At 41.2% G+C, this 23,947-nt stretch overlaps 1 protein-coding gene across 4 annotated transcripts in view; it reads left to right on the plus strand.

Moving 5' to 3' along the window:
* The window catches only part of SYNE2 (spectrin repeat containing nuclear envelope protein 2), a 228,750-nt gene that overhangs the window by 79,489 nt on the left and 125,314 nt on the right, over window positions 1-23,947 (plus strand). For all 4 annotated transcript variants that reach the window (XM_030319270.1, XM_030319269.1, XM_030319271.1 and 1 more), the window contains exons 41-46: window positions 5,405-5,670; window positions 8,203-8,371; window positions 11,270-11,425; window positions 13,808-13,948; window positions 15,735-15,917; window positions 16,940-17,077. In XM_030319270.1, the coding sequence (XP_030175130.1) occupies window positions 5,405-5,670; window positions 8,203-8,371; window positions 11,270-11,425; window positions 13,808-13,948; window positions 15,735-15,917; window positions 16,940-17,077 (1,053 nt within the window). The remainder of the gene's footprint in view (window positions 1-5,404; window positions 5,671-8,202; window positions 8,372-11,269; window positions 11,426-13,807; window positions 13,949-15,734; window positions 15,918-16,939; window positions 17,078-23,947) is intronic.

Here is a 23,947-nt window from a genome sequence, read left to right on the forward strand (position 1 = left end):
ATGATTGCTCTCTCACAGTCTCTCTCTCTCAAAAAAAAAAAAAAAAAAAATTGTCTCTACACAACACCAAAGGTTAGAATTAGGTGATATTCACAATAACCAACTAATTTTGAATTTAACTGTTTATTAGCTATGGAAATTAATTCTAATGGTTAAAGTATGGACTTAAAAATATGTATGACACTCTTTCTGAAAACGCTCTTAAAGAAAATCTCCATAATAGGGGTGCCAGGATGGCTCAGTTAAACGTCTGACTCTTGATTTTGGCTCAGGTCATGATCTTGGGGTCACGGAATTGAGCCTCATGTACAGCTCCACCATGACAGCACGGAGCTTGCTTGGGATTCTCTCTCTTTCCCTCTCTCTCTCTGCCCCTTCCCTGCTTGCCTTCTCTCTCTTTCTCTCTCAAAATAAATAAATAAACTAAAAAAAAAAAAAAAAAAAAAAGCCCTCCATAATATATATCAATCACAGATGTTAATTTAAGCATGATTCAGGATTTAGGCCATCACATATATTTAGAAAGGAAATTTAAAAATAGTATAAAACTATCTTCGGGTGTTCCTTAATCTATCAGGTATAAATGAAGTACAAATCAGAACGTTAAATGAAAACCTTTCTCTCTTATTCATGTCAGAATTCCTGCTAACTTTACTTAAGAGAGAAATATAACGAATCAGTACTTGATTTGGGATAGAAATGTTTAGCACTGGCATATTTTCCTGCTTAAAACTTGATCTTCTTGCCTTTTGCCTCATTGCATCTGAGAGAGCACGATAGGTCACCAGCAGCTCTTCTGAAGCCATGGGAGAAAATTCGGCCAGGGTCTTCATTCTTGCCCTGTCTGCTCAAACTGGCACAGTCTGATCCAGAAATAATGGCCTTAGTAATAATTGCCTAGTAAATAATTGCCACCAGTGTTTCCATCAGTGTGGAGAGGATATAGGCTTCGTCAAGGTGGATTAAGTGAACTTCCTTAAATGAGTCATCCAAGATACCTACCTTACTGCAGAATAATAAAATAATATAAAGAAAAGAAAAAAGAAAAATACTTGATATTCTTTTTTCTTTTTTTAATTTTTTCAGTGTTTATTTTTTGAGAGAGAGAGAGGACAAGTCGGGGAGGGGCAGAGAGAGAGAGAGGGACACACAGAATCTGAAGCAGGCTCCAGGCTCTGAGGTGTCAGCCCAGAGTCGGACACAGGGCCTGAACTCACAGACCTCCAGATCATGACCTGAGCTGAAGTCGGACCCTTAACCGACTGAGCCACCCAGGTGCCCCTAAATACTTGATATTCTGGAAATGAATAATATTTTGGTAGTGCTGGTAGGGTGTGGTTAGTACATAGACTCTTGAATGTTACAACTCTAAGAAACTTTGTAAATTTCACTTTTTTTAGCCGAGCTGCTAGCCCCCATCTTTCCCATCCGTACTGGCACTGTTTCTTGGGTTCCTACAGGAGGCTGTGTGCCACCAAATCCTTGCATTGCTCTCAAGAGTTAAATATTACTGCGATGTCGTTGATGGGGATACGGAGGCGCCGAGAGATTTCTGATGACATGAGACCTCCCAGGTGGCGATGGAGCTGGGGCTGAGGGACTGGGGCCACAGCTGTTGCGCTCACTGCTGTCACTTTAGAATCTGACCGGGGCCTTGCACTTAGTGGGCAGTTAGTAAACATTTCTTGAGCGACAGCTCTTATTCAAACCCGGGTCTAGGGTAATCCTGAGCTTTTACTCTTTCTATTTTACTACATTGTCTTTCTATCGCTGTGCACCCATTTGCAATTATATTGTATTAATTCAGACCCCATTCATTTAGAGCTTTGCAATTATTCATCAAAGCATTTGACAATATTTGCTGGCAGAATGTGTTTTTCAGAGCATCACAAACAAAATATGCCCTCATGTAGTAATAGGAACAACCACTCCAACACATGATGGGCTGGTACAGAGCGTGTGTTGGGCACAGTTCTAAGCACGTTATATGTATTATCATTTACCCTCAGAAGAATCCTATGAGGTAATTACTTTTATTTTATCCTCATTTTGTAGACGAGGAAAGTGAGACACAGTCAGATGGAGTAACTTGCCCAAATTCACGAGTGAATGGTAGAAGAGGATTCAAACTTACGCTCTGGTTAGGGGCACCTGGGTGGTCAAGTGTCCGACTCTGGATTTTGGCCCAGGTTGTGATCTCATGCTTCATGAGATCAAGCCCTACCTTGGGCTCCATGCTGACCATGCAGAGCCTGTTTGGGATTCTCTCTCTTTCCCCCTGTCTCTCTGCCTCTCCTCTGCTCGTGCCCTCACTCTCTCAAAATAAATAAGTAAACGCTAAAAAAATGTTTCAAACTTACACTCTGGTATTTAACCACAAAACCATCAGCTTAAATGATATTTACGCACACCAAATTGATGTAGGATTTAAAAATTGCTTGTATCCAGGGGCACCGGGGTGGCTCAGTCGGTTAAGTGTCTGACTCTTGATTTTTGGCTCAGGTCATGATCTCATGGTTTGTGGGATCAAGCCCCTAACTGGGATGTCCGCTGACAGTACAGAGCCTGCTTGGGATTCTCTCTCTCCCTCGCTCCCTGCCCCTCCCCCACCGTGTTCACTCTCTTTCTCAAAATAAAAATGAAAACCTAAAATAGCTTGTATCCATTCAATAAAAATTGTATCATCTAAACACTTGTACACGCAAGGTTCTATTGGCACGGTTGGTGCTTTTGTGTGTGACAGAATGAATTTCTTTTTTTAAGACATTACGATAATCCCGTATCTGTATGGGATAAAGGTTTTGTATAAGCAGATTTTCAAAAACTTAAAACTCTGTTTAATTGTATATTTTGAAAAATAAATTTAAATTTTGATTTACCTTTTTTCCCCCTAAAATTTTACCTTCCTGTTCTCTTAAACAGAATCTGCTTGATTTAATTATCCGTTTCTGGTTATTCAGTCATCATTTTTGCTTTGGTGATTGTAATGTGCTAAAGTCCTGTCTCGAAAGATAATTGAAGGTAGAAGGCTGGCTTCTTCCCCATGAACCCAAAGTCCAAAAGACTTTTACTGGTTCCTACATCTCCTGGTTATGAGTATTTCAGTCTCTTTCACTCTGTTTACTTATGGTGCAACTACAGCTCCTTCTCCCTTTCTGGACTCTATAATTGACTGTGAATCTAAAAGTTTTATAACCGATATTATTAGAATTCTGTGTCCAAGGGAAATCATTCAGGTGGAAGAATGAATACATAATTTTTGTGACAACTATTTTACTGATTTGGGAGCTGTCTTTATCCTTTTTCGCATAAAGTCTGTTGAATTTTGATGCACACAGGCACATGGTCACCAACAAAATGAAGATATAGAACATTCTCATCACTCCAGATAGTTCCCTTGTGCACCTCTGTAATCAGTGCCTTCTGTCACCTCCAGCCCCTGGCAACCATTAATCTGTCTTGCCATTTCCAGAATGTCATATAAATGGACTGGGATAGTTTGTGCCTTTTGAGTGTGGCATTTTTTTCGCTGAGCATAATGCATGGGAGATGCATTCATATTGCTGCTTGTATCAATAGTTCATTTCTTTTTCTTCCTGAGTAATACTGGGTTGGGTGCATGTATGACAGTTTGATTATCCATCACAAGTTGAAGAATGGCCTGGCTTTTGCGTACAATTATTGCCCCAATAAAAATGATTTCTCTCCTTAATCACTTACCAACTTACAGCGGACGGCAGAGCCTGAGATGGGGCTTGCAGGCAGGTGGTTTATTTTGGAAAGTGATCTCCAGGAACAGGTGTGGGGGACGAGGGGAACTGGAACTGGGAAGGTCAGGCCTTCAGTTGCTTTACTCTTATTAGGTCATGGTTGCTGTTGTTGCTCTTCATGGAAGCACCAAGAGATGTTCCATTAAGTTCTAGATTACAGACCTACTTCTTTCCACCCTGATGTGTATTCGAGACCCTAGATACCATTATCTCTGACACTACAGCACGTCCTTTCTTTGCCTGCTGGTTCCCTGGCAGGGAGGTTGCCAGACATCCCAGTGGAACCCTTCTATCTCATTCCCTGGTGGAAGTGTGGCTGCCTGCCTGAGAACCAGCACTTCTGATGCAACTGAATTCAGGTTTGAGGTGATGGAAAGCATACATTCCATAACTGGGTCTTTTGAGAGGCCAGCCTATACCTACACCCTGCAGTGACCCGGGGACTCAACTGGGTCATATGGCCCAAGTGGCAGGGCAGTTTATCCCATAATCTGACCCTAGAGCAGTGCCTCTTTTTGTCCAGACCCCCCTCAAGCTTGGCAGCATTCTGATAAATGGAGCTGAGCAGTATTCTCAAGTATAGCATATGCTGCCTCCAAAATCTCAATGGGCAAATCCAGTGCTTTCTTAGTGGTAGAGACATAAGACGGAACAACTTGAGCTTCATGCCATGGAATTCTGGCAGGCGCTCGACCACTGAGCTCCTGGAAACTTAATTTATGCCGGAATTGCTAAATTCTCACAGGCGTTACGTTCAACCCTTTGGCAGGTTTTCGTTTATCATTTCAGCGAGCGTGATATCAGAAAGGTAGTTGACCAGAGTGCTACTCTGTACTGTCCAGATTGCAAGGTGCCTGACTTGAGTTTGAATGTCAGGGCGGGAGAGTTAACAGTGCTGCTGGGGCAGAATGTGGTAACTGTGGGGTACAGCTGAGGCGAGGACCACAGGGTCTGAAGAGGTGCGTGGAGGGATCTGATTTTCTGTGTCTTCATTCTGAGTTCAAGGATGACGGGACTCCATTTTGCAGACATGTGATGTATCAGGTTATGTAGTTCTGGGTTCTGCACATAGCCATGTTGATAAATACATGATTAGTCAGGACTGCTTTCCCTTTGGCATGGGTGTTAGGGGCATGAGGAAGTACCAGACTTACTTTTTTGGGCATGTAGGAATGGGATGTGAAAGAAAAGTCACCTGTAGAAAAATTATCCAGCAGTCACCCAACCTCTTAGTAGTTGCAATTTGGTGAAGCTCATTCGAACTGCCTTGTAGGTGTTTCAGAAGAGATAACTGCTTTGTGCAATGGAAATCTGAAGGAGAGAAAAATTATTTATGAAAATACTCAACAGGGTTTCCTTCAGCTCACAATAGCAGTATTTCATAGTAATCACATATCTACATGATCGATCGCTGGGAGCTATGGGATTCCAAAAGCAGAGGAATAATATGCCCAGCTATAGGAAGACGGATGCTACTTCGAGTGAGGATATGGCATCAGGAACCCTTTGAAGGGCCAGTGCACAAAAATTATGGTTCCCAAGGTATGCTTCAGCTCCTGAGGCGATCCAAGTACAGTTTAGTTATTTTAGTTCTCTCTCTCTCTCTCTCTCTCTCTTTTTGTTTATTGAATTAGATTGAACGAGAAGCAATTATTTTAGATAACCTCCAAGAAGATCTCCCTGAAATTTCTAAAACAAAAGAGGCGGCCACCACAGAGGAGCTCTGTGAGCTGCTAGACTGTTTATGCCGTTACCAAGAAAATGTGGAGAAGCAGCAGCTATTACTGACCTTACTTCTTCAGCGCCTAAGAAGTATCCAGAATGCTCCCCAAAGCTTACAGGCTGTAGAAACTGGTCCAGCATTTCAAGAGATTACATCGATGCAAGAACGATGCAACAAGTAAGTCTTATGAAAAACAATTACGGCAACGTGCTTGATGACTCAGGCTTAAAATTTAGAGAATATTGGCTATTGAAAATATAAAAATATAGAATAATGACAAATGGTATGATGGAATTGTGTTAACACAGAAAAGTATACAGTGTTGGCAATGTGTATCCACTGTGGAAACTATTACGACGGTTCTTCAGAAGATTCAAAATAGAATTACCCCAGGATCCAGTAACTCCACTATTAAGTATCTACCCAGGGAAAATGAAAACACTAACTCTAAAAGATACATGCACCTCTATGTTTATTGCAGCATTATTTACAGTAGTCAAGACGTGGAAGCAACCTAAGTGTCCATCAGTAGACGAATAGATAAGGAAAATGTGGTATATGTGTGCAACAGAATATTACACAGCCTTAAAGAAGGATGAGATTGGGCCATTTGAGACAACATGGATGGACCTAGAGGGTATTATGCTAAGTGAAATAAGTCAGCCTGAGAAAGACAAATACTGAGAAAGACAAATGTGATTCCACTCATAAATGGAATCTTTAAAAAAAAAAAGTATAAATGAACAAAAAGCAGAACCAGAGGGGAGGTGGGTGGGGGGTGGGCAAAATGAGTGAAGGGGAGTGGGAGGTACAGGCCTTTAGTTATGGAATCGGTAACTCTGGGAATAAAAAGCAGAGCATAAGGAATGTAGTCAATATTGTAACAGTGATGTAACAGGATAGTTGGGGTGAGTGTAGTATAATGTATAAACCTGTCAAATCAGTAAGTTGTACACCTGAAACTAATGTAACATTGCATGTCAACTATACTCAAAGAAGGGGGGGGTGCGGATGGAAAAGGTCAATAACAATGATGAAAACCAGTCCATATTCTGTATCCCGGTATTATTGAGGATGAATAGCCGTTGAATTTTTTTACTCATGATTGCTTTTTTTTTTTTTTTTTCTATTTTTGTAACACATATTCATTATAGGCGGTTTGGGGAATGTGGAAAATTATAAAGATTAATATAACCCCCCTCTTTAATTTTATCATTCAACAACAATCACTGCCAATCACTTACCTTTTTTTGTTATAATTCTATTTTTAAACAAATTATGATAGTACTATATTGTTTCGTTGTGTGCTAAATCATTTATCAGCATATCATGTTAGTTTTCCTATGCCATTAAATGTTCCTTAAAACATAATTATGTAATATTTCACCATGTGAATATACCATATTTTATTTAACCAAACTCCTATTATAGAATCTTTAAATTATACATGGTTTTCACTTTTATAAAAACATGGTCGTGAGGGGGCTCCTGGGTGGCTCAGTCGGTTAAGCGTCCGACTTCGGCTCAGGTCATGATCTTGCCATTCAGAGCTCGAGCCCCGCGTCGGGCTCTATGCTGACAACTCAGAGCCTGGAGCCTGGTTCAAATTCTGTGTCTCCCTCTCTCTCTCTGCCCCTCCCTTGCTTGTGCTCTGTCTCTGTCTCTCTCTCTCTGAAAAATAAGTAAACATTAAAAAGAAACCACTGTAGTGAATATTCTTTTTTTTTTTTTTATTTTTTTTTTCAACGTTTATTTATTTTTGGGACAGAGAGAGACAGAGCATGAACGGGGGAGGGGCAGAGAGAGAGGGAGACACAGAATCGGAAACAGGCTCCAGGCTCTAAGCCATCAGCCCAGAGCCCGACGCGGGGCTCGAACTCACGGACCGCGAGATCGTGACCTGGCTGAAGTCGGACGCTTAACCGACTGCGCCACCCAGGCGCCCCTGTAGTGAATATTCTTATGCCAGAATCTCTGCATCTGTGATTAATTCTTTGAGAAAGACACCAAGAAGCAGACACCAAGAATCAGTGGGTCAAAGGATATAATATGTTTATGGCTAGAAGTACTTACCAAATAGCTCTCAGGAAAGACTGTACCCTCTTAAATTCCTCTACTAATATGGTAGTTACATCCACAGCAAATGGGGTCATCTGTCCCCAAGAGCCCACCCATGCATGACTCCATTCTCCCCTCTAAGTCATATTCAGTTGAACTGACAGATCATGTGGAGAAAAGTCAGATGGAGACAGCAGTTGGAATGTAAAGTGTGAAAAGAGGATTTTTTTTAAAGTTTATTTACTTAGAATAAGAGCGGGAGCGGGGGAGGGGCAGAGAGAGACTGAGAGAGAGAGAATCCCAAACAGGCTCCGCACTGTCAGCGCAGAGCCTGATGCGGGGCTCAAACTCACAAACTGTGAGACCACGACCTGAGCCTAAATCCAGAATCAGAGGCTTAACCAACTGAACCACCCAGGAGCCCCAAAAAGAGGATATTTTGAGATGAAAGCTTGGAGAGGCTTTTGACTGAGTGATAGAATTTGGTATATGTTTGTATATGTAGTATATAAACCACTGAAAATTGGTGCTTTTCTCTCAGGAAAAATAATCTTCTTTTGCGAACTATGCTGACATTGTGTTAATTGTTGAAATAAAAATTATTTCACAAGACAGCAGGATAAGAACAATTTTATTTTGATGTTATGTTAGGCTTTTTCAGAAAGCTCAAGAAAATAAGGAATTGGTGGAGAATGAAACCCAAGAAAGACATTCCTTCACAAAAGAAATAAGTACTTTGAAGAATTTATTTCAACAGACTGCAACTTCTTTCCAAAATATGGAATTACACGACCACCCAGAAAAGGCAGAACCGTTCGAGGTGAGTGAGGAATGAAGTGAGGAACCAGTGAATGTGGCTGATACAGGTCTGCAGTCTTGAATGCAAATTCCTTGAGGCAGGGGTAACTCTGTGACTGGAGTGGAGGGAGTGGCCCAGGAGAGAGGAAAGCACGGGCAAAGGCCCCGTGGCATGGTGGGGCCAAGCCACAGGGGAAGATCAGTGTGGTTGGAGTGCAGAGAAGCATTGCAGGATTTTTCACCTCAATACCTGGGATTCATCGTCTCGCCGCTTTGAAGAATGAAGAGGTGGACACAGAATGAACAGCAGGCAAAAGTTTATTAGGGTATAAGATTAGAAAGTAAGAATAGTATAAAAGCTCTCTTTACAGAGAAGGGGCATTTGAAGGTGAATGCTCCCGACTGTAGGCAAGGGTCTTTGTTTTATAACGTTCTGGACTCTCCCCTCTTTTCTTCCCCTTGTTCCTTCTCAGTGTCTGTCCTTATTGGCTTGATGCTCTAGGTGCTTGGGTTGTCCATTCCTGATTGGCCCAATTCCATTGTATGAGGGGAGATCTATGGCCATATCATTTCTTGTGGGTCAAATGTTTTATGGTCTACTACTTACTTTCAGTTAGGTCTTTTGTCAAATTCCTGGGGGAAACCCAAGGGGGAGGGGAATAGGTGGTACCTGTTACATTCTTAAGAGGAACCTTATGCCCCAGGGGGTTTGCTGTGGTCAGACACTCCCAGCATTGTTCCAAAATGTGCATTTTCCCCCACCCTGGGACCTCGGGTTCTAACCTTTCCCTCTCGGCCTACTGAATCTTGTCTTTTCCTATCACAGTAGAGAGCAGGGAGGTAGGCCGGTCTGGACCAAGCAGTCCTGCTTCAACCCCTTTTCAGGCGTGTTTGGTGAACAGGGGTCTCAGAGCATTTATTGAGTAGGGTGTTAGACTACTGCCTTTAGTAGGATGTACTACTTACCTCTGATAAAGGTGCCACTGTATTTACTCACAACACTTTTGATACCATGTGTGGAGTTTCTTCCCCAAGTCTCTGGAAAGCAATGATTCAATTCAATTCAATTCAATTCAATTCAATTCTAACATTAACTAGCAGGAGTTAGCACAGACCACGCAGATTAAAGGCTCACTCCCACAAGACCGCCCCCCACTTCAGATGCTAATCACAAGTTCTGGCCCTCCTGTACTTCTGACAGACTGGCTATCAATCAGGGGTTCCCACGACCGCTTCCTCAGGGTTAATGATTTACTAGAATGGTTTGCAGAAGTCAGGAAAGCACTTTACTATTACTGGTTTGTTACAAAGGATGCAACTCAGGATCCGTCGATAAGAGATGGATAGACCGAGGTAAGGGCGAAGAGCCTCCAAGCCCTCTCTGAGTGTGCCGCTCTCCCAGCACCAACTCCAGACTCTCCAGACCTCATCGATTAGGGTTTTTTATGGTGGTCCCATTATGCAGGCACGATTGGTTAAATCGCTGGCCATTGATGATTAACTCAATCTCCAGCACCTGGCCCCCCCTAGGGGGTTGGGAAATGGGGCTGGAAGTTCACTTGATTGGTTCCTCGGGCAACCAGCCCCGCCCCCCATCGAGAATCTATCTGGGGGAGCCTCCAGAAGTCACTTACTAGCATAAGCTCAGGTATAGTTGAAAAGGGCTTGTTATGAATAACAAAACGCACTCCTTTACTCCTATCCCAGAAATTCCAAGGGCCTTAGAAAGTGCTCAGGAACCAGGGCTGAAGACGAACTGTATCTCTTAAATCACCCTATCCTAAGGGCTGTGCACACGCCCCCGTGCCTTTTGGGATCTCATGTCTTTTAGAATGATTCCAATCCAATGGTAACAAGCGAAACAGACATTTGGAAGTTAACTCAAAAATCACGTGTTGTTGTTAACCATTGCTCAGTGTTGATAGAGGGAATTTACTCTCCCTCAGTCTTCATGGAGAACCCATCCAAGTGTAGCTCTATATTCTCTGACTAGGTCTAGATAAAACCGGACGGCACTGTGCTTCAAACCCCACCTGTGTCTGAATGGCATTGTTCTCTAACTTTCTGCCTCTGGATTTGTTCTCTGCCGAGGGTAAAGAAAAGGAAAACAGTGACACATCACGGAGTAATTCAAAATTGTAATCATTCTTCAGTGCGGTGACTCAACCTATTAACACAAATAATGCTACTGAACAGTTACTGTAAAAACAAACCCCCCAAAAGCCACAGTAAAGTCAAGAAGTATTTTTCCACTGGATCTTTGGGAGACTTTCCCAAACAAATGAGTTTCTCCTTTATAATTAGTGCAGGAGAACGTAGATCAGATTTTGTTTCTAGGCCACAACCAATAGACTATTTGTTCAGGTTTCTTTTATCTTTTAAAGCCCACATTCTTTGCAGGGAACTGGAACCCTCCCTTTTGAAAGAAGTTGAGCTCTGCTGGGCTGTCTAATTACATGAAAGCAGACACTTTTGCTTCAAGCTTAGGGCTTTTAGTGGCCTTGAATCATTGTGATGATAATGTAGGAAGAAGCAGAAATGGCAACAAGTTAATAACAACAACAACAAAAAAAACTTCTTTGAAACTTTTTTGCTACTTGTGGCTTTCTAGATCAAGACTGCAAGCGAGATACAGTCAGATCCTAGAGGTATTTTAGAAGCAGGAGATGTTGTAATGTCTTGTTAGGACAATGGTTTGACACCATGAAGAGATATCAAGTTTAATTCTTACAAACTAGAAAGCATCATCTGACCAAGCAGAGTATCTCTCCGGCTTAATCGGCTTGTATCAGTAGTGAGGCTTTGTCATGCAAAGTGTGCTCATTTAAATCATAAGGATGTGCTGGGAAGCTGCTTTTACTTTGAGAGTTACACTTTTTCCCTGTCCTGTGAGTATTTGAAACTCTCTTGATGTTTTTAGGAGCTTCAAAGCATTTTTAAGAAAGGGAAGCTGACTTTTGAGAATATTATGGAAAAACTGCGAATCAAGTATTCTGAAATGTATACCCTAGTCCCTGCAGAGATTGAATCCCAGGTGGAAGAATGCAGAAAAGCATTAGAAGACATAGACGAGAAGGTAATAATAATGTTTGTACTAGTGTTATTATTTACGAGTTGAAGAGATATAAAGAAAAGACGACGTAATGTCACATTTTCATTTGCCCTGATTTCAACTATGACTGTTTTTATAGGGTTTAGATAAGTGATAATTTTGTGTATTGAATACTGAGGTGAAATTGCTCTAAATAAGTGACAGATAACAGAATTAGACAATGTGTTTATTTTTAGTTGTCAGGATGTTTAGTTTTTTTCTTCTCTTGCATTTAAAAATAGAATTGTCCGTTGGCTTTTACTTGGCTTTTTTTTTTTTTTTTTTTTAACGGAGAATCACTTTAAAATTTTGGACATGAATAATACTTTGCTGTAAAATGTATTCCCTCCCTGTGAGTGTTTTAAAATTGCTACCAAGGGCAATTAGAATACGAATTTCACAACTCACCAGGAATAGCATCTAAGACACGGTGTCCTCACAAAACACATCTGAGCAAATCTTCATCCCCGAATGGATGAATCTGAAAGTTAGAAGAACAAGTGGGAAATGTTTCCTAGTACTGGAGACCCAAGACGTTAGCAAGACAGATTTATTAGATCCTAGAAAGGCAGCCTACATCCATCCAGCAGAACAAAATTCTGTTTGGTCCGGCATCCACGGAAAGATTTTTGTGTTCTTTTTTGAAATCTGGAATACCCCTAACTTAATAAAACAGATATCAAGCACATACACAGGAAATCACATTTCAAACCAGTTAACTTCTTTGGCGGTTTTCTTAAGAAAATCTGACCCGTGAAAAAACATATACACTCCTAATATACATTTATGACAAATGTTGTTGATTTAACACAGAAGAAAATGAGATACTTCCATGAGATACCTTCTCAAGAATCAAGCACTATTGATTTATTTTAAGAAAATAGTGTTTTGAGAGCAACTAAATTTGTTTCTGTGAATACTTCATGTGAAAATCTTTTCTTCTTTTCATGTGAAAATCCCCAACAAAACAAATAATCAGAATCACTCTTAAATCTAGGGTTGAGAGTGTCAGCTGTAACTTGTATATTTGTAACAGATTGCAACTGATTTTGCTTGTTTGGTGTGTGAAGGATCCAGGCAGACTCAGAACCATACTATATAATTTGAAGGGCTGCTGACTTTTCCTAAATCTTGGTCTCTCCTAACGTACCTAAGTTACATGCCTTTTGGCCAAGAGAATAACTGTCCCGAATATCAGAAAAATTGTTACATAGCAATAAATAGCTATTACAGCAGTTTAAAAACTAACATAGGGTTAAATTTTTCCCCTAAAAATCTCAACTGCATTATGGTCTGTGGAATAAAAACATCTTACAAGAGTATCAACATCCTGAAATGTGAAAAAGAGCCTGGGACTCCAGAGTGACTTGGGGCTTCTCAGGACAAGTTCACGTTCTCCCCTGATGTGTAACCATAAGCAAGTCATTTAACCTGGGTTTAGTTTCTCTCTGTGTACCATCTGCATTGGAAGGTTTTAGTCGTAATAGTTATACAGATATAGTTGTTTTTAAAAGGGTTAAAGGATTATACAGAAGCGTCAAGTATTATTTGGTTATTTAGTGGCTGCTGGGAGAAAGCCTTAACAACATGGCCTAAAACAAACAAACAAACCAAAAAAAACAACCAAAAAACCAAGAACAGGAACTAATCAGGTATTTGAAAAATGACACATTCCACATTCATTTGTTATCTTTCCTAGCCCAAGTTATTTTCTTCAGAAAATCATTCAGATAAAAAAGTTACACTGTTCAGCTACTAGATTTCAGATTGCTGTGAAAACATACACTATAAACACTCACGCAGAGAAAAACTGAGCTTTGTGCCTCCTCAAGAAATAGTGAGTTTTAGAGGGTTATTTCACCCCAATGAATATTATGGTGAGAATTACATTATTTTTAAGTCAGCTTGAGAATAAGCTGGGTTTTATTGAGAACAGTCCTATGCAGAGGTCTTTGTCATAAAATGAGAGACTGTATAATAAATTATTTACCTCCCTTGTATTTTTTCATATCATTTGCTCCATTGGGCTCTGTCTCAGATCGTACACTCAGTAGCTTTGCCCAACTCAGCACAGACGTGTAGTACAATCTGTAGATTACAACAAATTCTTGTTGATTGATTTTCTTCTCCTTTTTTTAGATTGGACTTAAAAGGTCAGGTCAGCACAGCTCCTACTTCCTAGTCTGCTAGTCTACCCTCTCATTAATGTATTAGCTAATAATGGTTTGGGATGTCCCCCCTAGCCTTTACAGGATTTTTGTAAGTAAAATCACGTAACAGTGTACCTATCTCTTCTATCACCTGGACCTGTGAATAGAGTATGGAGCACATCTGTAAGCCAAACGTATCTTTCTCTCATTATAACAGATTAGCAGTGAAGTTTTGAAAAGTTCACCATCATATACGATGAGTAGAAAAATAGACGAGATTAACAAAGGGCTTCACAATGTGGAAAAGATGTTGCAGCAGAAAAGCAAAAATATCGAGAAAGCTCAGGAAATTCAAAAGGTAATATCCGTCCTTTAATTTCCTTCAGCATTTAGCATTCCTCCTGTTCCTCAGTCATCAGGGTGTGCTCTTTGGATGAATCTGAAGCACAGAGATGCTCACCCAGAGCCTATAGGGCCCCCTTACTGTGTGTCACCTGCAGAGGGTTAGTAGAGAAGATTGCATTTAAGAATCGTTCTCAGTTTTTCCATGGTGGGAATATGCCTGAACCCCTGAGAGCCTGTGATTATGAACTAGCCTTTTCACAAGTAAAGGAGAGTAAGGACCTTATCCTGGAAAGACTGATATAAGAAACATTATAAATATTAATTTTTTTTTAAGCTAGCATGTTTCTATGAGCAACTCTCGGAGTTTTTGTTTTCTAACGTGAATTAACATGGGGAATATGATATGGAATATTTCTGAAACTTATTTGATTAAAAAATATATTTCAATAGGATTTGAGTGGAATTAACAACTTTTCTTTAGACTACAAGGCAAAGCAGGAAAATAGAAATCCCAAATTTATTTGCCTTGTAAAATATCTTGGGAAATAAAGTCTTAGGTAAAACTGTACATAAGCGTGATTTTCTACCACTTAATTCCCCGAGTAAACTCCTGCATGTGGAAAAGCATTCTTATTCTAATCTATGTTTTAAGGAATTACTCTAATATGAATGGAGACTTTTAAAAATAGGTCAAAATAGGGCTCACCTTTGGACAAAATCTTGACCCTTAATAAGTAGAGGAAGCTAAGTTAACCAGTCTACTTTTCCCATTTCTAAAAGTTGGGTTCTTAAGCAAATATGAAGTACAAATTAAATATTTTACCTTTGAGAATTCCATTGACAATACAAGGTCAGGCTTGAATCCAATCTATTTGCTAGAATTTTCTGCCACTGCATGAATCCTAAACCAAAACAGATATTTTCTGTTAGCTTTGTTTTTACACTTAGTAAAAATCGTCTTCTTGGGGGACCTGTATGACTCAGTCGGTTGAGCGTCCAACTCTGATTTCCGTTCAGGTCATGATCCCAGGGAAGTGGGATTGAGCCCCATGTCGGGCTCCGCACTGAGTGTGGAGCCTGCTTGAGATTCTCTCTCTCTCCCTGTGCTCCCCTCCCCCAATCGCACACACTCACTCTCTCTAAAATAAAATTTTAAAAAATTGTCTTCTAGATTAAATACACACACACACAGGCGCGCGTGAGAATGCGTGTGTGTGTGTGTGTGTGATTAACTGAAGCCCCTTTTAAACATAATGTTACCTCATCACTCTTTTTAAATTTTTTTTTCAACGTTTATTTATTTTTGGGACAGAGAGAGACAGAGCATGAACGGGGGAGGGGCAGAGAGAGAGGGAGACACAGAATCGGAAACAGGCTCCAGGCTCTGAGCCATCAGCCCAGAGCCCGACGCGGGGCTCGAACCCACGGACCGCGAGATCGTGACCTGGCTGAAGCCGGACGCTTAACCGACTGCGCCACCCAGGCGCCCCACCTCATCACTCTTGAAAGACTAAGGTTATATTGACCTTGTTCGGTGTCATTTGTCTCTGGAAATGTCTAGGTCTTCCTGCTCCCTTACAGCCAATTCTGTTCGTGAAACAAATATAGGTAGACTAAGAGACCTCAGAAATGGTGTTTTTCAATTTAGGTCACAAGTGGTTTGGGGGCATAAGTGAATAAGTGTGCCTGTGATGTTGTTTTGGTAGCACTTACGGGTGCATATACAGTGCAAAGACTAGGAATTAACACAATGAACCAGGACCTCTGCATTCAAAGTGACTCATGATTTCCTTCTCCAGAAAATGTGGGACGAGCTAGATCTCTGGCATTCCAAGCTAAATGAGCTGGATTCTGAAGTGCAGGACATTGTTGAACAGGATCCAGGACAGGCTCAAGAATGGATGGATAACTTGATGATTCCTTTCCAGCAGTATCAGCAAGTATCGCAGAGAGCAGAATCTAGAACCTCACAGTTAAATAAGGTATGACAGTGACACGTGATAACTACGCTTAGCTTGTATTGAAAGGGCTTTAAAACAAAACTAAAATATATATTCTGAGGCAGCCATTTTCCCTTGAATTGCCAGTTTCGGGTTCTGAAGCTAGAGCCAGATGATGGGGTCAGGTGGGCGCCGGGAGGACAGATTTAACTGCTGTCATCAGCAGGAAGTCTGACTGGGCAAGCAGAAGCAGGTGTCCAAAAGTCGGACCGCAGCAGGAGTCCAGGAGAGCGTTGGGTTTCCCAATAGGCAATGGGCATTTCCAACAAACAATCTCAAGAGTCCCTGCAGGGAGCCAGCAACAAGAAAGAGTGTCATTCAGGAACAAGACACTTTCTCCCTCCCTTCCAAATAGGGGTCATGGTGGGTGAGTTGTACATATAATCTAGCAAGAACGAGGCAGGAGCCTAGTCCCAGAGGAACTGGGATATACTAAGACAAGACCCTGTATGGGAAGACAAAATACGAATCCAGTTTTCAGAATGAAGCATAAAATGGGAACCAGACTAGTTGCAAGGCTAACTGGGAACTGTTCGTGAGACCCATAGCATTAGGGTACAACTTCATAAATCCTTTCTACCTATGGTCAGGGTTAGTCTTAAAAGTTAGAAATGTGGGGCGCCTGGGTGGCTCAGTCGGTTAAGCGGCCGACTTCGGCTCAGGTCATGATCTCACACTCCATGAGTTCGAGCCCCGTGTCCGGCTCTGTGCTGACAGCTCAGAGCCTGGAGCCTGTTCCAGATTCTGTGCCTCCTTCTCTCTCTGACCCTCCCCTGTTCATGCTCTGTCTGTCTCTGTCTCAAAAATAAATAAACATTTAAAAAAAAAAATTAAAAAAAAAAAAAAGTTAGAAATGTGAAAACCTGGAGGGGGTGGGCGAGTTGCCCCAGCCACAGGGAGTGGAACCCTGCAGGGCCTGATTTACGGTAACAAATTCTCCATTGAAGAATCACTTGACTCAAGTGGAAGGAGTCAGACTATTTGCTCGTGCCTTTCTTTCACAGGCCATACTTAAAATGGAGGCATATCATGACCTTTTGAAGAGTACTGAGGCTTGGACAGAAAATACCAGCCGTTTGCTGGCTAATCCTGCTGACTATGACTCTTCAAAGATGCTGAGTCAGCATGCTAGCACCCTTCAGGTAAGTGTTCTTTCATTTCTTCCTGCGTATGGAAGCTACACAATGACTGGTGGTATAGCTCCCCTTCGTGGTGCTGCCCCCCTGTTCTCCTGAAGAACAACCTTATCTTCAGTCATGCCAAATGGCAGAAGGAAGGTTGGGACAGTGGCAGGCTCTAGACAGGGATTTTGGAGGCCAGGGTCTAGTTCTTTCTGTCCTGATAACTCCTATATGACTTTTCGGATAATTTATTGTTTTCCTCCATGGGCCTTGGTTTCCCCCCATCTGTGAAGTGAGGGTGTTGCAGTGAATAGGGATGGTTTTGGTCAATAGAATTCTAAGAAGTCTCCCAATATTCCTGCCCCTGGTGTACACAACCTATATAACCCCCTCTCCTTGAGTGTGGGCAGGAATATGAGAGTATGTGATGAGATAGCCACTCTATTAACTAGGTTATAGTATATGGCTAAGGTAATGGGATAGTCAATCCCATGAATACATGATTAATCATGTTTATAGATTATAAGACTCCCTAATAGCAGACTAGAGAGATTCTCCAGCTGGCTTGATGAAGTGAGCTGTGATATTAGGAGAGGCCCGTGGGGCTAGGACCCTTGGGCAGCCTTTAGAAGCAGAGCGTGACCCCCCAGCCAACAGCCAGCAGGAAAACTGGCTGAATTCTCCCAACAACCTAAATGAACTTGGAAGAGAAACTGTGCTCCAGATGGCACCTTAATAGTAGTCTTGTGATGGCCTTGTAATAGCCAAGGACCTTCCTAAGCTATGCCTGTACTCTGGAGCCATGAAAACTACGAGATAATCAATTTGTTTTATTTTAAGCTGCGAAGTTTGTGGTAATTAGTTGCACAGCATTACAAAACGAGTCCGTAGTTCCTTCTAGTTCAAGCATGCCAAGTTGCCAAATGCCCTGTCCATTTTGGTGCCTGATGTCTCCATGCTAGCTTACAAAGACAAAACAAATGAGAGTATTTTCCTACCCAGGGCCATGACTGCAAGAGATCTTCCAGATGCCAAGTATTGGCTTAAGTTTTATTGTGAAGGCATATTTTCTTCTCTCATATTATTTAAACCACAAGAAGGAATCTCTTAGGAAAAGGTTTATTCTACAACAGTTCTTCGAGTAATCAGACCTCAACGTTGATCCGGCTCCTTTATATCTTTAGAATAGCACAGTGTATTCCCAAGTAGACAGCTTACTTTATACCTCCCAGATGTTTGAGATTTGTTGGCACATTTCCCCCCATGGTAACAGTTGTAACGATGCTGCCTTTCACCCATTTGTTTCTTTTCTTCCCCTTGCCTGTGATTTCTGCCCCCAGCTCTCGGGTTGGCTTTCCACATCCCTATAGCCTGTCTTTTATTTTATTAATAAAATTTCTTTGCTTATAAAATGTTTTATTTATTTATTTATTTATTTTGAGAGAGAGGCAGAGGAGAGGGAGAGAGAATCCCAAGCATACTCTACACTGTCAACGTAGAGCCCAGTGTGGGGCTCCGTCTCACAAACCATGAGATCATGACCTGAGCTGAGATCAAGAGTTGGACGCTTAACCAACTGAGCCACCCGGGCACCCCTGTCCTCTTTTATTTAAAAAAAATTTTTTTAATGTTTATTCATTTTTGAGAGAGAGAATGTGAGCAGGGGAGGGGCAGAGAGAGAGGGAGACACAGAATCCGAAGCAGGCTCCAGGCTCTGAGCTGTCAGCACAGAGCCCGATGCGGGGCTCAAACCCACGGACCACGAGATCATGACCTGAGCCAAAGCTGGATGCTTAACTGAGCCACCCAGGTGCCCCTGTCGTCTTTTATTTTAAATTGCCTGTATTTTCCACCAGTTGCAAGGAGTTTGCAAAGACAGAAGAGAGGAATGATACTCTTTTCCTCAAATGCTTGTTACGAGTTTAAAACAAATTTACAAGAGTGTGGTTCAGGCAAAAGCATCTCTAATTTTGCTGTCCTCTACTGACCCAAATGTGACGTGTGAAAGAATCTCAGTCATGAGGACATTCTAATTTGCTGGCCTTAGTGTATGAACTAGAACTTAGTCTAACTCTACTTTCTGAGCTAGAGGAAGTAGGCACAAGAGAAGGCTGATTTACTGTAGAAGGTATCCTCATAAATCCTCCAATGGGAAGTAAGTCTCAAACAACTAGTCATATGTGAATATCCCATTTTGTCCCTATTTTGAAAATAGTTGTTCTACTTTTAAGATACCCTTTTCTACTTTTTTAGCATTACCAGGCATTGATATTTAAAAATGTCTCTTGAAGAAGTATCAAAACTCCCAACTAAGCTTCTACCTGGATTGTATTTGTTAAAATCTTTTTGTAACCCAAAGATGATTCCAGAAATACTGCTGTTGTAGTTAAGAATTATTGAAACATAAATTTTCTTTGTAAAAATAGACAAATTGTTTTTTTACTCAATTTCATTGAGGTATAATTTACATATAGTAAAATACACACATAATATATGCATTTTTTTTTTTTTTTTACTGTTTATTTTATTTTTGAGAGAGAGCGCAGGGGAGCAGTAGAGAGAGGGAGAGAGAGAGAGTCCCAAGCTGGCTCTGCAGTGTCTGCACAGAGCCTGATGCAGGGCTTGAACTCATGAACCCATAAGATCATGACCTGAGCTGAAATCAAGGGTCGGATGCTTAACCAACTGAGCCACCTAGGCGCCCCTATGTGGTTTTTTTTTTTTTTAATTTTTTTAAAATTTTTTAACGTTTATTTATTTTTGAGACAGAGAGAGACAGAGCATGAACAGGGGAGGGTCAGAGAGAGGGAGACACAGAATCTGAAACAGGCTCCAGGCTCTGAGCTGTCAGCACAGAGCCCGACGCGGGGCTCGAACTCACGGACCGCGAGATCGTGACCTGAGCTGAAGTCGGCCGCTTAACCGACTGAGCCACCCAGGCGCCCCCCCCCCATGTGTTTTTTAATAAGCTCCACGCCCAACGTGGGGCTTGAACTCATGACCCCACAGTCGAGTGTTGCATGCTCTACTGGGGCGCCTTGGTGGCTCAGGTTATGATCCCAGGGGCATGGGATCAAGCCCTACCTTGGCCTTTGAATTGAATGTGGAGCCTGCTTCAGAATTCTCTCTCTCCCTTTGCCCCTCTGCCCTGCTTATATGTGCTCTCTCTCTCTCTGAAATAGAATAGAATAAGATTACATTTGACATGACATGACATGACATGACATGACATGACATTACAAAGAGTTGCATGCTCTACCAACTGAGCCAGCCAGGTGCCCCAGATACGTCTATTTTAAGTGTGCAACTGATGAGTTTTGATAAAGGGATACAATTGTGTAACAACCACCACCACCGTCAATATAAAGCACATCTCCATCACTTCAGAGTTTCCTCTGCCTCTTTCCACAATGTCCTGTAAAGAGAATCATATAGTATACAGCCTTTTTTACCTGACTTACTTGGCGTAATGTTTTCAAGATTCATCCAGATTGTTAATGTTTATAGATCATTCTTTTGATTGTTGAGTAGTGTTCCATTCGTGGAAATATGCAGCATGTTTATCCCTTCACCAGTTAATGGACATTGGCTTATTTCAAGTTTTGGACTATGCTAGGTTAGCAGCTTAAAACAACAGACATTTATTATCTCAGTTTCTGTGGGTCGGGAATTCAGGAGCGACTTAGCTGAGTGCCTCTGGCTCAAGGTCTCTTGTAAGAATGCAGTCACGCCTCGCTGTGGGTGAGGTAGAAGACAGGATGCACTTCCAAGGTCATTCACTTGGCTGTTGGCAGGCCTCAGAAGATCTATTTCTATATACAGACCTGTGCCCCCCCCCCCAAAACTGCCTCATGGCCTGGTAGCTGACTTTCCTCACCATGAACGATCTAAAAAAGAGAGCCCCCAAGATAGAAACAGTCTTTTTATAACCTAATCTTGGAAGTGACATCTCAGTAAGGAATCAGTAGAGCCAGTAGTAAATCAGCAAGTAAATTAGTAAGCCCAACCTACATTTCAAAGGAGTTGATTATAAGGGCCTGAGTATCAGGAGGTGGGGATCAGGGGGTCTTACAGGCTACTGTAAGCAGAGCTGTGAATGGTCATATACAAATCTTTGTGTGGATGTATGTCTTCATTTCATTTCATTTGGTAGATGCCTAGGAGTATGATTGTTGGCTTTTATGGTAAGTCTTTAAATGGATAAGAAATGGTCACATTGTTTTCCAAAATGGCTAAACTCCCATTTTTCAGTTCAACTGGCCATATGAGTTCTAATGGCTCCATATTCTCACCTGCACTTGATATCATTTTGTAAATTTTAGCCATTCCAATGACATGTAGTGGTATCTCATTGTGGTTTAAATGGCCTTTCTTGGGGCGCCTGGGTGGCTCAGTCGGTTAAGCATCCGACTTCGGCTCAGGTCATGATCTCACGGTCCTTGAGTTCGAGCCCCGCGTCGGGCTCTGTGCTGACAGCTCAGAGCCTGGAGCCTGTTTCGGATTCTGTGTCTCCCTCTCTCTCTGACCCTCCCCTGTTCATGCTCTGTCTCTCTCTGTCTCAAAAATAAATAAACGTTAAAAAAATAAATTAATTAAAAAAAATAAATGGCCTTTCTTTATGACTAATAATTTATTTGAACATTTACTTATGTGTTTGTCATTTGTATGCTTCCTTTGTGAAATGTCTATTGAAGTTTTTAATTGGGTTGTCTTTCTATTATTGAATTGTAAGTATTATTTATAAAATGTTCTAAAAGCAGTCCTTTAACACATATATGATTTACACATATTCTCTCCATCTGTGGCTTTTCATTCTCCCAATATTGTCTTTCAGAGAGCATATGTTGGTAATTTGATAGAATCCAATTTTTAATATTTTTCTTTCATGGGTTATCCTTTTGTGTTGTATATAAGAAATCTTTACCTAACCCAGGGCTACGGTGGTCTCCTGTCTTTTCTTCTAGAAATTGTATAGTTTTAATTCTTTTTTATTTTTATTTTTTTAATGTTTATTTATTTTTGAGAGAGAGACAGAGTGTGAGCAGGGAGCAGGCAGAGAGAGAGAGGGAGACACAGAATCGGAAGCAGGCTTCAGGCTCTGAGTTGTCAGCGCAGAGCCCAACGTGGGGCTCGAACTCACAAATCGTGAGATCGTGACCTGAGCTGAAGTCGGTGGCTTAACCGACTGAGCTACCCAGGCGCCCCTGTATAGTTTTAATTCTTACTTTTAGGTCCTCAATCCATTTCAAGTTTGTTTTTGTACGTTGTATGAAGGTTCACTTTTTTCTGTGGGAATATCTGAGTGTTCCCACACCATTTGGTGAAAAGACTCACCAATGAATTACTTTGGTGCCTTATTTAAAATCAGTTGCCATGTTGTAGATGTGGGTCTATTTCTAGACTCTCTGTTTCTTTCTGCTGATCTATGTGTCTGTTCTTTCACTGATGTGACCCAGTCTGGATTACTATAGCCGTATAGTAAGTCTTGAAATCAGGTAGCATAGTTTCTACAACTAGTTCTTTTTCAAGTTTCTTTTGACTAATCTGGGTCTTTTGCAATTCAGCGTAAGTTTTGGCATCAGCTTGTCAATATACAGAGGACTGTTGGAATTTTGAGTGGATTGCATTAAATCTGTAGATCAGTTTGGCGAGAATTGACATCTTAACCGTATTGACTGTTCCAATCCAGCAACACGACAGATCTCTTTATTTTGGTCCTTTTTAATTTCTCTCAGTGGTGTTTCATAATCTTTAGTGTATAGGTCTTACATGTAAATTGTTGAATTTATCCCTAAGTATTTTATATTTTTGATGCTATTGTAAAATGGTATTATTGGTTAAAAAAAAAACAAAGAGCATTGGTTTTAAATTTTGTTTTCCATAAAGTTTTCTCCTTCTAGGATTTCAAATAAGGACAACATAAAATTCTGAATAACCTAAAAAATTTTAGAGACCAGAATTCTTTTTTTTTTATTTTTATTTTTTTAGAGACCAGAATTCTAATTGAATTAAGTAAATGTTCTTTCTCATACCATATTATGTTTTATGGAATCACCTGAAGACTACGTTAGGTTAAACATTTCCAGTTGGTGGCTGAGATATCTTGAAATCTTAAGTTTGAAAGTTAGTTAATACATTATCATTGTTAAAAGAAGAAAGAAAAAAATTATAAGGAGGAATGTCCACGAAACTGTAAAAATGGATGTTTTTCTCTTTCATTTGGTTTTATCAGATAGAGTCTCTTTGGTGTCAGGTTATTCAGGTCAACTCAAACCGTAGGGATGCCTCATGGAAGTTGGTGGCATCATGTGGTAAGGCCATGTGAGGACATCGGCACCCGGACTGACAAGCCACAGGATTGCCTCTTCATTCCCAATCCTCACTTCGTGTACCTCTTTCTCTCGAATTCACATTCCCAAAGTTACAAGTCCAGCCAATTAGAGAGAGCCTGAATGGCTTTCTTGGCCTGGATTTCAGATGACAGAGGGATGGACCGCAGGTCAGGTGTTCCTGATTCTTTTACTGATGGCTGGAGGAGCAGGGTTGCATGGTATATAATAGCTGCTGGGAGCCCACCAAAATGGGGTAGACACTCCAAAGTCACCCAATGCTGTTTACAATATAGTGTTTAGTATTTTATTATGATTAAAGTGGGGTTTTTTTTTGAGAGCAAGAGTGTGAGCAGGAGAAGGGCAGAGGGAGGGAGAGAGACAGAGAGAGAGAGAGAGAGAGAGAGAGAGAGAGAGAATATCTCAAGCAGGCTCCATGCCCAGTGTGGAGCCTGATCTCACAACCTTGAGATCATGACCTGAGCCCAAATCAAGAGTCCGATGCTTAACTGACTGAACCACCCCCAGTGTCTTATTATGAAATGAAATGAATAGGAGTTTG

This window comes from Lynx canadensis, chromosome B3, assembly GCF_007474595.2.
Source record: "Lynx canadensis isolate LIC74 chromosome B3, mLynCan4.pri.v2, whole genome shotgun sequence".
Taxonomy (NCBI): domain Eukaryota; kingdom Metazoa; phylum Chordata; class Mammalia; order Carnivora; family Felidae; genus Lynx; species Lynx canadensis.